Source organism: Mangifera indica, chromosome 3 (assembly GCF_011075055.1).
Source record: "Mangifera indica cultivar Alphonso chromosome 3, CATAS_Mindica_2.1, whole genome shotgun sequence".
NCBI classification, from domain to species: Eukaryota; Viridiplantae; Streptophyta; class Magnoliopsida; order Sapindales; family Anacardiaceae; genus Mangifera; species Mangifera indica.
The window spans coordinates 17,785,537-17,799,636 of NC_058139.1; the positions used below are offsets into that span (position 1 = coordinate 17,785,537).

The 14,100-nt window shown below is 33.7% G+C and overlaps 2 protein-coding genes across 3 annotated transcripts; both read left to right on the top strand.

Annotated features, from left to right (window-relative positions):
* Nucleotides 1-293: 293 nt before the first annotated feature.
* LOC123211977 (AMSH-like ubiquitin thioesterase 3) lies at nucleotides 294-6,865 on the top strand. Of its 2 annotated transcripts, none has more exons than XM_044630971.1 (14): nucleotides 294-639; nucleotides 820-884; nucleotides 992-1,067; nucleotides 1,174-1,374; nucleotides 1,669-1,775; nucleotides 2,205-2,310; nucleotides 2,408-2,454; nucleotides 2,666-3,044; nucleotides 3,134-3,223; nucleotides 3,307-3,369; nucleotides 3,961-4,035; nucleotides 4,726-4,788; nucleotides 5,554-5,606; nucleotides 6,374-6,865. In XM_044630971.1, exons 1-14 carry the CDS (start codon nucleotides 541-543, stop codon nucleotides 6,546-6,548), a joined length of 1,599 nt encoding a protein of 532 aa, XP_044486906.1. In that variant the 5' UTR covers nucleotides 294-540; the 3' UTR covers nucleotides 6,549-6,865. The 2 variants fall into 2 exon arrangements, with proteins under 2 accessions (XP_044486906.1, XP_044486908.1); XM_044630973.1 differs by having other exon boundaries at nucleotides 295-639; nucleotides 2,666-2,996.
* Nucleotides 6,866-8,313: 1,448 nt separating this feature from the next.
* Nucleotides 8,314-10,197, top strand: LOC123212250 (transcription factor MYB111-like). The gene is made up of 3 exons (XM_044631337.1): nucleotides 8,314-8,591; nucleotides 8,683-8,812; nucleotides 9,264-10,197. The coding sequence occupies exons 1-3, from the start codon at nucleotides 8,459-8,461 to the stop codon at nucleotides 10,123-10,125; spliced, it is 1,125 nt and encodes a 374-aa protein (XP_044487272.1). The 5' UTR covers nucleotides 8,314-8,458; the 3' UTR covers nucleotides 10,126-10,197.
* Nucleotides 10,198-14,100: the final 3,903 nt, after the last annotated feature.

Genomic DNA, 14,100 nt, shown 5'->3' on the forward strand with positions numbered 1-14,100 from the left:
TATACAAATTTAGAAATTTACATTTATTTAAGGTACTTTAAGAAATAGAGAATATTTCATCTCTTTATATTTATATGTATTATTATATAATTAATATTATTTTATTTTTAATTTAAAATTATTTAATAATATAATATAATAAATAAATATATGTTTATTTGTATAATTAAAATCAGTTCATAGAATTTTATTATTTTTAATTATAATAATTTCTTTTCTTGGCAAGTGACATCGTTGATTCCTTACATTACAGGTGGACCAGATTGCCCTTACGTTTGGCATTGAATCACTAGAACATACGTAGAGGAATTGTGTATCAATAACGGCGTCGAACCAAAATTTCGCTGCTCCTCATTATGTCGACATAAAAACAAGCTTCATTCTTGAAAACCACTGAGTTTTCACATTCCTTAGCTCGCAGGTCGAAGCTTTTAATTCTAGATTCCAATCACGGACAGTGAGAGGATACGTGGCGTGTTACCTGAGAAGCTGATCGGAGTTTTATAGAGCCGGCAATAGTCATCTCAAACAATTAACAAAATGAGGATCAATGTCAGTTCTGTCGCTAGAAAAGTCGAGGTCGATAATCGAATTCCTCTACGATATTACTACCGAATCGCTGATAATCTCCTTAAACAGGTTCCATTCTTTTTAAGTTCTCTGATTATCTTCGCGATTAAGTTTCGAATTGGCGTTAGTCACTTGATTCCTTGAATTTTATGCTTTTTCTTTTAACAGATTTCGATAAAAATATTATTAACATGGTCGTGGTTGTTTTAATTTTCGATCATAGTAAGTGAAAGCTTTTGTTATGTCCAGGCTAGTATTTATCGGGAGGAGAAGAATATTGTAGATTTGTATATAATACTGCTAAGATATTCAAGGTAAAGAAAGCAAAATATTCTGAATCTGATAATTGTTTTCTATGTTTCTGAATTCTCTAAAAGGAGAATCGTAAGCCAAGGCCTATTATCATTTTTTTTACTTGCAGTTTGGTGTCCGAAACAATACCATTTCATAGGGACTACCAGGCACTACTTGTGAAAGAAAGAGCTACATACCGAAAGGTGTGGATGAGGCTTGTTAGTTCATTTAGTTAGTTTATGTTACTTTGTAATGTGCCACTATACCGGGTAACATTGTGTGATTGGGATATAATGTGTGTCATTTCAGAGATTGATTGCTGTGCTAGACGAGCTTGAGTCTTTGAAGCCGGAATTTCTGCATCGAGTGGATGAACTTAATAGAGCCCATGGAAGAGCTCAACTGGTTGACCTTGATAGCAGAGACATGACTTCATATGGTGCAGAAACGTCTTCTTTGGAATGGCCTGTTGTTGATAAAAAATGTCATCTGAGCATGGATACAAAGCAGGTACAAGCTTAAGCATTAGCATTTTTGGTACCTTATTCATGCAAAACTATGAAATGATAGTGGCAGTGTTAATGTGTTAATATTATCTCATTTGTTTTGTATGCTAATTATATGCTGAAGATGTTTCTTTCAGTTCTAGCTCTGAGTGGTTTTTCCTGCTCTTTTTCTTTCCTTTTAATTGCTCCTCCTCAATCATACTGTTTATTCAACTCCATATAATGTATTGTCTATTTTTTTTTGCAAGTTAATACATGATTTTCTGTATGATGATTTAATATATTACTTTTCAATTAGCTGCACCCTTCCAGCATGGCAATTCAGTCATCATGGAGGAATAATAATGACCGTAACCAAGTTTTATCTTCGAGTTCTGTGCAACTTGACAAGGAGTTTCAGAGACTGTAAGTTTATCATTATTAATAATTTTTCTGGGATGATAGAATCATCATTTACAGGCATGGGGAAGTGTAGAGAAGATAGCTGGCCTTTTATCCTGTAGACTGTAACAGTTGAGCTAGTTAAGGGCAGCAACTGTAGTCCTTATAAGTCAGTTGTTTTGCTTCATTAAGGTTTTCTTGCAACGAAGTTGTAAAGAAGGAACTGTTTTGAGATTGATATGCTCTTTTCGGGTGTTGTCACATGGGAGCTCTTTTATTTCCTTTTGGTTCTTGAGCTTATATTCTTTCTTATATTTTTTCATTATTTAACTGGATTTGGCTGTGTTTGGAAGCTACATTATGTATTTTTATTTGACTATATCTGTAAGATAAAATCTTTGTCTGGCTCTTTCTATAAGGTCTAAGTAGAGCAGTTTTCCTGGACATGTGCAGATCTGTTAGCCTGCCTCGTCCAAGCAAAGAAACTTTGTCTAGACACTCATTCTTAGGTCCAAGTGGTCTTCGAGGCCAATTGCTTGTTCCTAGTGCAGAGATAAAGGTAATATTTGTAGCTTTTTCATAACTGATCTTATACATTTCTCCTTTTCACTGAACTGTGAGAGGGCATGACTGATCAATTCTGTTGTGTGATAAAGGTTCAATACCCAAGCAGCACTGACCTTACCCCAATTGAACATACAAGGTACAACTTTTCACGTCTGCAAAATTTTCATTTTTTTTTATTAATCTTCAGATATGCTTATTTTACTTGACTGATTTTTTGATAAGATTCTTTTGTTTTAATTGGCATCATTTGAAAATTTATGTGCTTCCCAATAGACATCTTTTCAAGTTTCTTTTACTAAACTGTGGCTTCCATAACTCTTTTTGTTTGGTTTTACCAATCATTATAGCCTGAATCAGGCTGGCCATTATGATGTGGTTCCATTAAAAAGAGGTGAACCTGGAGGGGCTGTATCTACGATGGAGTCAGTTCTTTCCTTAGATGATGGTAACTGGCCAAAACATGCTGTGGATTCGTGTCCTCCAATTGTTAATGAAGCAAGAGAAGATCCTTTCCAGTTTGTTGGCATCAAGCAACCTCCTCCTCCTCCTGTTCTTGCTCAAGTGCAGCAAGAATTTGCTCCAATTTCTCCATCTAAAGTTGCTGATCCAAGACCTGGTCCAGCGAAGCCTTCTCAGGATGGAACACTCAGCTCTAGTTCATATCAACATTTACATGTTGTAGGTTTCTCTGTGCTGATATATATGTTCTTGTGGCAGTTCTTTTTGGTGGTATTCTGTTCTCAAATAATGGTTATGATGCTCATAGCATATGGCTCCGACTGATGATAGTTCTATCTCTCTTGACTAATCTGCAGCCAGTAAACTTGATGCAAGATTTCTTGAGATTGGCCCAGGCAAATACTAAGAAAAATCTAGAAACCTGTGGCATTCTTGCTGGTTCCCTGGTAAGAAAACTAAGTTTTATCCACCAGAAGTTGTTGACACTGTTTCATATATATATATATTTTTAATGTTTATTTGGCTGTAGAAAAACAGGGTTTTCCATATAACTACACTCATTATCCCAAAACAGGAGTCAACATCTGATTCGGTATGATAGCAATTACTTTTGTTTAATTTTATCCATTTAATTAATTAATATTCCTGTCAAACAGTAGATTAATGATTTAGCTTTATGGTTCAGTTTGGCATTTCATTTGTGTTTTTATTACTGTTTACTTAGCTTTCACCTGTTCTTTGCTGCTGACATCATGAACATTGAGTTAGTGAATAAGTGATAGAAATTCAGGGTTCAATCGGACTCACAAATTGCTTATCTATTGAGAAGAATTTAAGATTTTTTGATATTCTAGTTAAACCTAAAACTAGTTGCTCCCCTTGGGAGGTCCGCTTTCACTCCAATAGATGCAAATAGCATGTTGAAAATTATTTGTGCTCCTATGTGGAGAGATACATCTGTGCTTTTACCTCTCCTTTGATCGGCTAGAGTGTCTCCCTCTCCCTAAGATATAAAGCTCATCTTTGCTGCAGTGCAGAATAAATTCCTGTTGGTTTTGGAAATGATAATTACTTTACAACCAGGATTGATCTTAGTCAAGTATATTAGCTGCTTTTCATTGTATCTTCATTTTTATTTATATATTTTTAATTCTCTTCTGCTAAATTAAATTTCAATGTTCAGTGTCAGACATTGAATGAAGAACAAATTTTTGAAGTTCAAGACAGACTATCTCTTTTCCCTCTTGGTTGGATTCATGTAAGTTGTTGAGAGCCCTGATGACCTGTAACTCTTCATCTATTCTAAAACTTTTTGCAATTAAATGCATGTTCTTATTTATGTTCTGTCTTTAGCATTTGTTCAGAACAAAGATTCTCAAAGATTTTGACCTTTTCTTCTAGACTCTTCTTTTGTGTTTTTTTGGATTATTAGTTCTTGGTAGGTCCATGGTGAATTAGAATTACTGAGCTACACTAGCTTCTCCTGGTTTATTGCAGAGTATGATTATGAATGCACTTCCTCTAGTTAACAGTTGTATGGACTGAACACAGAATAAGTGTTGTGATTAATGATCATGCTCCCCGTAATCTGAAACTACCCAAAATCCAAAGTCACATGAAATTAGAAAACTTAGAAACCATTTTCAATTGAGTGTTTTCTTGATTTGTTAATTTTGGAAATTGGAGAAGAATTATGAGATGATTTAAAGAAAGAGAGAGAGAAAGGAAAAAAGAAAGAAGAAATGTTTAGGATGCAGAATCAGATGTTATCTTGATAGAACAAAGAGACATTCAGATTTATTTTAGAGTAAACCATTCTCTTCTGATCTCTGTACTTCAGGGACCTTTTTATGTTCTTTCTATTTTTCTTTTTTAAGCTAAGTTGAGTCTGTTGTTAATATCCATGGAGGCTATGCTAGTGTTATCTGAATCTTATGTTTATTTTCAGACACACCCAACACAGACCTGTTTCATGTCATCAGTAGATCTTCACACTCATTACTCATATCAAGTAAGGAACAGTAATGATATTTATCTTTTTCTTGGGTTGAAGTGTGCATTTTCAATGTTTCCTAAAAATTTTTATCTTTGTAATCATGCATCACAATTCTATAAATAAAGGGGTTTTAGCAGAAAAAAAGCTGGATATAGCATTTTGGAGTAACTTTTTAATCTTTCTTCATTCTTAAAAGAAGCAATCTATCTACAGACAATCCCGAATGGTTAGTAAGTTTTAGGGTACAAGGATTTTTTTTTTTTTTTGGGGGGGCATCTTTTATGGTGGTAGTACATGTATTCATAATGATATGCGAAAGTACTCTAAAAATGGAAGACTAAACATAGAACCAATACTAGAACTCCAAATTTTGAGTCCACTATTTCTGTAATTTTCACATAATATATTTTATATATATATATATATATACTTTCCTTTAGGAGAAAATGACAAAAAACTTAATTTGATGCTTAAGTTGCAGCGCTAGTAAAGTAATATGTAGTTGTATTAATTTCTAGAGATTTCAGGGTGGTAGCACTTGAAACTCACATTTTGTAGAGAAGATGCTCATGCTGATGTGACTAATTAATAAACATAAAATCTTGTGGAAGCAGTACCGTTTATGTAGTTTAACAAACATTAGCTGTATATCTTGCAAATTAGGGCATAGCTGTGAATAGCCTTCTCCTGCTTGCTTTCTCTCCTAATTGTACTGCATCTATATCATTTACCAATACTGTACTTCATTGAACGGCCTTCCTTCTGTGGATTTTTTTATAGATTATGTTGCCTGAAGCTGTCGCTATTGTTATGGCCCCAACTGATACATCAAGGTAAGTTGCTTTTTCCTCCTGTGAGTATTGCTTAAAATTCAATCTACAGAAAATAACAGAAGATTCCCTCAGAGAAGAATGAGTGATTGGACAAGAAAGATTTGCTATAAATGTTTCTTAATTGCAAGAATGCCTAACAATTTGGCAAGGAACTGAAAATTATTCCTTTGGTTATAAGTTATAACCATATGATCATATTTCTAAGCAACATATGCTCTGTGAGATAAATGAGGCTCAAGAAAGATTTGCTATAAATGTTTCTTAATTGCAAGAATGCCTAACAATTTGGCAAGAAACTGAAAATTATTCCTTTGGTTATAAGTTATAACCATATAATCATGTTTCTAAGCAACATATGCTCTGTGAGATAAATGAGTATGATTATGTATTTGTACATGAAAAGCTAATATCTTGTAGAAGATGTCTGACCACTTATTCATGGTGCTTAGTCAAAAATATTAAATTAGGATTTTTTTGTACAAACAGGTATGTTGACTGTTTCTGGCCTTTTGGTGTGTTTTTATTCTCTTTAAAGCTTCCAGTTCTACTTTTGCTGGCTAGATCTCTTAGCTCTGAAGAAAGCATATAATTCTTTGCCAACCCTCAAAAATACATCATCAAAAATTTTTCAAGAAGGCAAACACAAACATGGAAATATAATTTGTTTTGTTAAAAATTTTCAGTAAGAAATTGCTGATGAAAACCATATGGCTTCCTGATATATGCGTTACTAATTGCTTGCTAACATACCTTCTGTGATACTGCAGTCCACATGGCATATTTCATCTCTCTGATCCGGGTGGTGTGTCTGTGATACGCAACTGCCAGCAGCGGGGTTTTCATCCCCATGAAGAGCCCTCTGATGGAACCGCTATCTATGAGCACTGTTCTCATGTCTTCATGAATGCTAATCTAAGATTTGATGTTGTTGATCTTCGGTAAGCTTGCAATCAGTGACATAAGGCGGGTATTTAAGTAAATATGTTAAACAAAAGGGAGTATGTAAACAGAAAATCTTTTCTTTGTTTTTTTCTGCCTTTGTGACCTATGTGATGTTGTAAATTCAACTCTCTCTGAGTAGACATTTGATAGAAAGAGCTGAAAATTTTTCAACCATAAAATTTAGACAATCCTTGCACCATTCAAAATGTACTGTAATTGTAATTGCTTAACTAAAGACACAAATTAAGTGTGATTGACGGGATAATTATCAGCAGCTACATTATTGATTATGTTATATGGAAGTTTATTTCTCTCTCTGTTTAAGGGGTTTTTGACATGCAGGCATTGTGTTGGAGGAAGAAGCTCTGTTCTTGCATTAATAAAATAATATTACCAAATAATTCAACTACAACACGTGAGAGGTCTTGAATGATTGAGGGAAAGAAGAGGCAGGCCATCAGGCGGCATTCTGGAATTATCATGTGAAGTGGTCCAAGGAACATGTTGGGCAAACGCAGAGAAAAAAAAAAAAAGAGCAAACCATTGTCGAAGTTAACAATGATTCATTTTGTAGATTTGGACCACGGACTTGAAAAGAAGAGCATTGATCGCCTGCCTGCAACTGCAAATGGGTCACAACAAGTCTCTTTAATTGTTTGTGAATTCAATTCCTCCGCCATATTTTTCATTCTGTTACACGGGAATCATCAGAATCGTTATGGGTCTGCAGGAATTCACAAACCCTTCAATGCAGTGAGTTGAAGTAAAATAGAAGAGAAATAAAAACGTTAATTAATTTTCAGTTGCTTTTCTTAGCTGAAAAATATATCTAACCAAGTTTGTAAGGAGAGAAATCAAAGTCGAGCTTTGAAGTGATCACAAAAAGGTAGGTTAGAGGTGGAAATCTGGGACCTCTTGTCGATTAAGTTATTTCTTGTTTTGTAAGCAGCTTTCATTGAATTTGGTGAACAGTGTCCTGTCCAGAGGACGGTCATTTAATTTTGTTGCACAGTGCTTTTCAATGCTTAGAAAAAGCCAAAAAATTGAACCTATGGTGCGATTGTCGCTGTGAATACTGTGCTCAGAGATTGCGATGGGGATAAAGAATAGTACTAGTAGGTCTTCAATCTAGACTCCAAGTATAAAAACAGGTATCTGTCTCACATCACATCAGCATCAGCATCAGCATCGATTGATGCTGTTTAAAAGATAATTGAAATTAATTTTGTTATTGCATTGGCAAGGGAACATCTTATGGTTACTCTCTCTGGCTTACTAACAAATTTTATATTAGTTTTTTTGTGAAGATGTTTTAGCTAACCCTTTTAGGGCGTGCAGTAAGGCCATAACTTTGGATTTTGTGGGTTTTTACACAGCATTGGACTAGGCTTTAAAATTTATCAAGATGCAGGTCAAAGTAAATAAGAGAGACTTATAATACTTTCTCCTTAAGTTTAGGTTTGGAATTGTGTCTATTTATGGGATACCTACATGGACAAAGACACATATTTTATTTATTTATTTTTTGGTTTCTTAAAGATTTTACAATGAGATCCATAGAAAATATTCAGAAAAATTAATAATGTTTTTGAAATCAAACAAAATAAATAAATAAATAATCAAGTCTTCTACTACTAAATTTATACAAATAAATTATAAATTTATTTGTAAACCTGATTTATTATTATTTAGCTGCCCAATGTACTTTTGTGATCAGTCCCTCTCCCCTTCTCTTTTTATTCGCTTATATAAGAATCATATCCCATACATCACAAATTAACTTACAAACCAGAACTGAAGAACAACTTCACATACAACTACGAACCATCTACAAACAAACGAAGACAATCTCAATCTCTGCAGAGTGAGCGAGTGTGCGTTATTGTTTTCTTTATCTTTAACTTGTGGAAATGGGGAGAGCTCCATGTTGTGAGAAAGTAGGGTTAAAGAAAGGAAGATGGACAGCTGAAGAAGATGAACAATTGATCAAGTACATTCAAGCTCATGGTGAAGGCTCTTGGAGATCTTTGCCCAAGAATGCAGGTATGTAACAACAACGTAATATGTATTATATTTTTTTCCCACATATTATTCATTTGGGATTTTAATTTATTAATGAATAAATTGTAAATAGGACTGTTGAGATGTGGGAAGAGTTGCAGACTGAGATGGATAAATTACTTGAGGGCTGATTTGAAGAGAGGGAACTTCACCACTCAAGAAGAAGAAACCATTGTTAAGCTGCATGGAGCTCTTGGTAACAGGTATTAATTAACGTCCTTTTTCAGAATGAAATCACTGTTAATATTCAGGGATAATCTAGTGTTTACTATAAATAACAACACTTTAATTTATGATTAAGTACAAAGGCATCCGGTTTTAGAAATATTTAGACATAAAAAATTATCGTTTTCAAGAATGATAAAAGAAACTGTATAATGGGTTTCATTTATAAATATTTGCTACAGAAAGACTGAAGATTCACTGATTAGCTTTTACCAAGACAGGGATGGTTTGATTTTGATTTATTTATTAATTTTGTCTGCTTCAATTCAACTTAAACTCATTTTAAAGTATAGCTTATTAATTCATACTTAACATTCATCTCAAGGCAATTTAACTTTGTAACTAATATATTTCCATGCATTAATTTGAGAGAATTATGAATCATTAGTTATTATCAAACTAATTTTTCACTTAATAAAAATGTTGTAGGTGGTCTTTAATAGCGGCACATTTACCCGGACGAACGGATAATGAGATAAAGAACTACTGGAATTCACATTTGAGCCGGAAAATTTACAGCTTCACCCGATCAAGAACCAGCACCTCTGTAGCAAGTGATATCGACGTCGTCAAGCTAGCTGGAGCATTCAAGCGAAAGAGAGGGCGAAATACTGGACCATCAATCAAGGAGCCAAAGAATGGTGCCAATATGGCCATGAATGACGTAATTGAACTAGAAACAGCTTTGGCGAGAGAAAAGGAAGACCTAATTATTACCAATAAAGGGGAAGAAATTATAAACGTGGAGATGGTGGCTCCAAAGAATAAGGGATTAGAAGGTAACAATATAAACGCAATAAGTAGCGTGCATGGGACATGCATGGAGAAAAATAATGAAGAAATAACAGAGGCCTGGGAACCGTATGAGTGGCTAGACTGTGAAATACAGCGACTAAATAACGAGTTGATGCAAAGAGATGATAATGTGGAAAAAGCAAGAGAGAACAATGATAATATTAAAAGCAACAACAAAGAGAAAGCAAGTGGGAAGGAAGACGAGGAAGAGAAGAAGACAAACTGTAGTGAAGAAGGAAGAAATAGGAGCGGTGGTTGTTGGAGCAGTTGTAATGCGGAAAGCATAAGCGGTGGGGAATGGTATAGTGCAAGTTGTGGTTCGGGATTTGATGATCAAGAATGGCTTGACTGGAACTGGACGGCAGGTGGTGGTGACAGTGGCGGCGTTGATGAGATCAGTCAAAATAATCAATGGAAATTATGGGATGATGATGAAGGAGACAAGTTATTGTGTTGGTTATGGGATAGCGATATCAATGGAGGAGAAGCTAATTAATCAATAAGAGGCAATTTAGAACTCAATTAATATTTCTAAATTGGCTAATCAAAATGGGAGCAGTCCTTCCTCTCTCTCTCTCTCTCTCTCTCTCTCTCTCTCTCTCTCTCTCTATATATATATATATATATATATATATTTGCAACGTGAACTGTATTACAAGACTTTAATTAATTGCATAAAGTTTGTAATATGCATGCAACCATGCGTGGTTCTCATTAATTAATTGATATCTTCAACATAGACTTTCATGAACATTGTGTTAATTAGTGTACATATGAATTTTTGATCTTGCCAAGAGTATATAATAACAGTAAACACTGGATTAGATTTTACATGTTTGATTGATCAAATTGACCTGAGGTTAAATTTTGAGTTTGTTTCGGTAGAAAATTTCATAGTATAATATTAATTATGATTTTTGGTTTGATAAAACTAGATTATTGAATAGTTTATTAACAGTTTACAAATTCACTTAATGACCAATAAAAATAAATTTAATATATATAAAGGTTATAATTTATGTAGATATCATTAGTATGAATCTTAAAATTTATTGGACCATTGAAGGGTTTAATAACCTATTATATATTAGCGAGATCCCTTTTTCAAAACCTATATAAAACAATTTTATCTATTGAAAGTTATCATCTAAAAGAGGTTTCAAAGGAAAAAGATATGTAACTTCGATGCATGTAATTTTAAGAGCTCTACAAATTTAGAATGCTACATGTTCCAGGTATTCTTATTGTAAGGAATTTGTGGTCTTCAAAGATCGGAACATGTAATTAAAAAATTAACAAACAAACTGCAACTACCCTTTTTTAGATATCCCTCATAGAGGATTAATTCACCAACATGCATAGACACGCATAGGGTGTTTATCAAAATCATACTTGTGTTAACGACTCCTTTATCTTTCATTGATAAATGGAACTATAGGATTTGCTTTCAGACCAAGTGTAGGTATGAACTTTGGTATCCACACGAAGCATAAATAGAGAATGAAGTCAGATATTACACCTCAAAGTTGTTAGGATGTTGGGTGCAAGAGGAATATGTTTGGACTAAAAGGTACAAGAGTGTTAAGAAGTTAGGGTGAACACATTGTGTTAAATATGTGAGAAAACATGTGTATATATATAGTGATAAAGATAACCCGTCTAGTCCTTGCATTTGGACTTGGCGGTCTTTGTAACCTCTCCTAACCATTGGGTGTGTTACAGAAAAAAACGGCATGAGTTTCCCTATTTTAGAGGGCCCGGGGAATATTTTTCTCTTTTTCATTATGCCCTGTAACACTCCCAATTTGTAATTCACACAAACCAGTCCTACCAATCGACTGGATTTTCATCACATAATCATAATAAATAAAATAAGTACATAATAATAACTATCATAAAAAAAATTATCACCCACAGAAACTTTATAACTAATTTTCCAAACTAGTCATATATATATATATTACATATACATCATAACATTTAAGTCAACAAAATTATGGTGCCTTCCTCCCTTAGCCTCATGTCTCATTAGTGCTCCCCGGGAACCTTTGCTGCATTTCTTTACCTGTAAAATATTAAATTAAACGGAGTGAGCGACTATGGCTCAGTAAGAAAATCATACTAAACACTTAAAGTATTTCGTACCAGTATTAATCTTTTATAATCTTTTCCATACTCAGCGTGTCTGAACTATTTACAACAAAATAATTGACACAGAACACGCATTTCACACATATCATAATTCTTTTCTTTCACACATTTATTCATTTCCTTACTATACAGATATGATTCACTCATTATGATTTATGCATGTATGAGTGCCATGACATTTTTATTTTCTGATTGTACATCTTTCTCAACTCTTTATCAGCCACACAGGCTTGTATGCATAATTCTAATGCAAATGACTTTCATAAAATATTTACTAATTTGTTTCTCTCTCTTTCTCATTGATCGATCTAGACTACATATGATAGTACTTGCAGTCACCATACCAAGTATAATTCTCTCTTACACGCATTTTTTTTCTTTGCTGTCCACACAGTACAGCTAATATTTTTCTTTGCTGTCCACACAGTACAGCTAATATTTTTCTTTGCTGTCCACACAGTACAGCTGATATTTTTCTTTTGCTGTCCACACAGTACAGCTGGTTGTCCACACAGTACAACCGATTATTTTATTTGCTGTCCACACAGTACAGCTGGTTGTCCACACAGTACAACCGATTATTTTATTTGCTGTCCACACAGTACAGCTGGCGTGTAAGGATTTTAAGTATGTTTTCTGCTTTCCTGTATCATATGAGTCATTATGAAAGCATGCATGACTTAGAAAATATTTTTCCTCTTTCTTTATTTTTTTTTTTTCTAAATCATGCATATGTTATGATTCCTCATCTATACATATATATCCATATTATGAAATATGCGCATTTGTTATTTTCCCTTATTCTTTTCATTCCTTCTCAAACATCATGTTATTTTCTCATGCATTTATATATAAATATATATATCATGTCTCAAATTAATTTTAATTATACAATATAGGCTTAATATAAGGGTTATTTCACATAACATGCACATAATTAAACAACATTAACCTATATCGCATAAAATGACATTTTTGCCCTTATGGCCAAAATTACCTTTTTACCCTTATGGCCAAAAATTACATCCTGAATCATAATGAATTTCTTTATTCTTTTAAGCATAAATCACCTTAATTCTAATACCTTACATACTGATATAAGTAAAGGTTATTTAAATAACCTAACTCAAATTTACTTCAAGTATGTAAAGTATGAAATTCTTACCTTTTCTTTGCTGATTTGGTGATTTAAGCTTATTCACTTTCTTTTCTTCTTTCTGGCAACCTTAATCAACCAAAAATATGATCATCCATCAAACTCCCAAATTTCACATATCTTAAAAATTAAATTTCTTACCTTAGAACTGACCAGAATTGACAGATCTATACTTTTTATAACTGGGGCCTCTGGAAATTAGGTGGTTTAGCTAGGTTTTTGGACGAATTTTGGTTAAGGAAAGTTTTTAGCTCAACAATGGAGGTTCTTGGCAAAAATGGAAGAGAAAATGAATAGAGATAAATTTATAAGCCTATTGGACCATTTTGCCCTTAACCTTTTCCATAAATTACTATTTTATCCTTAGTCAATTACCAAAAACCCTTAGCACCACCATATAATTTCAAGTGTGTCCTTCAATTTTAATTCCCACTTTGTCCCTTGAATCTTTATAAAATGACCATTTTACCCCCTTTGAAAAATATTGCTCATTTAGTAGTTTTCTCTAATTCTTTTACAATTTCTTTACACAACAAGTTGTAAAATCCATTCTAGGGGTAATTTTGGGAGTGGAGTTTACTGACACACCTGAATTCGGATGTTACATTTCTTCCCCCCTCAAAAGAATTTCGTCCTCGAAATTTAAACAAATAAGTTGGGAAATCTCTCTCTCATTTGTTGCTCAACCTCCCATGTGGCTTCTTCCACCTTATGATTCCTCCATAATACTTTCACTAATGGAATTGTCTTATTTCGGAGCTCTTTTATTTTTCTGTCCAGTATCTGCACTGGTTGCTCCTCATAAGCTAAATCTTCTTTTAATTCCACATCGTCTGATTTTAAGACATGTGAAGGATCGCTAATGTATTTTCTCAATAAAGAAATATGAAATACATTATGAACTCGATCCATACTAGGTGGAAGTGCAAGTCTATAAGCCACCTTGCCCACTTTTTCTAAAATTTCAAATGGGCCAATAAATCTTGGAGCAAGTTTCCCTTTTCTTCCAAATCTCATCACGTGCTTATAAGGGGCTACTTTCACAAAAACTTTATCACCCGGTTGAAACTCTACTTCTTTCCTTTTCAAATCTGCATAGCTCTTTTGTCTGTCCTGAGCTTGCTTCAATCTAGTCTTGATAATCTTTATATCGTCAACCATCCT

Bases quoted from the DNA above. Each gene is read 5' to 3' on its own strand.
- LOC123211977 (XM_044630971.1), top strand. From the start codon at position 541: ATGAGGATCAATGTCAGTTCTGTCGCTAGAAAAGTCGAGGTCGATAAT. The intron at 4,036-4,725 runs GTAAGTTGTTGA...GTTTATTTTCAG, and splicing joins TCCCTCTTGGTTGGATTCAT to ACACACCCAACACAGACCTG. The intron at 5,607-6,373 runs GTAAGTTGCTTT...GTGATACTGCAG, and splicing joins GCCCCAACTGATACATCAAG to TCCACATGGCATATTTCATC.
- LOC123212250 (XM_044631337.1), top strand. From the start codon at position 8,459: ATGGGGAGAGCTCCATGTTGTGAGAAAGTAGGGTTAAAGAAAGGAAGA. The intron at 8,592-8,682 runs GTATGTAACAAC...AATTGTAAATAG, and splicing joins ATCTTTGCCCAAGAATGCAG to GACTGTTGAGATGTGGGAAG. The intron at 8,813-9,263 runs GTATTAATTAAC...AAAATGTTGTAG, and splicing joins CATGGAGCTCTTGGTAACAG to GTGGTCTTTAATAGCGGCAC.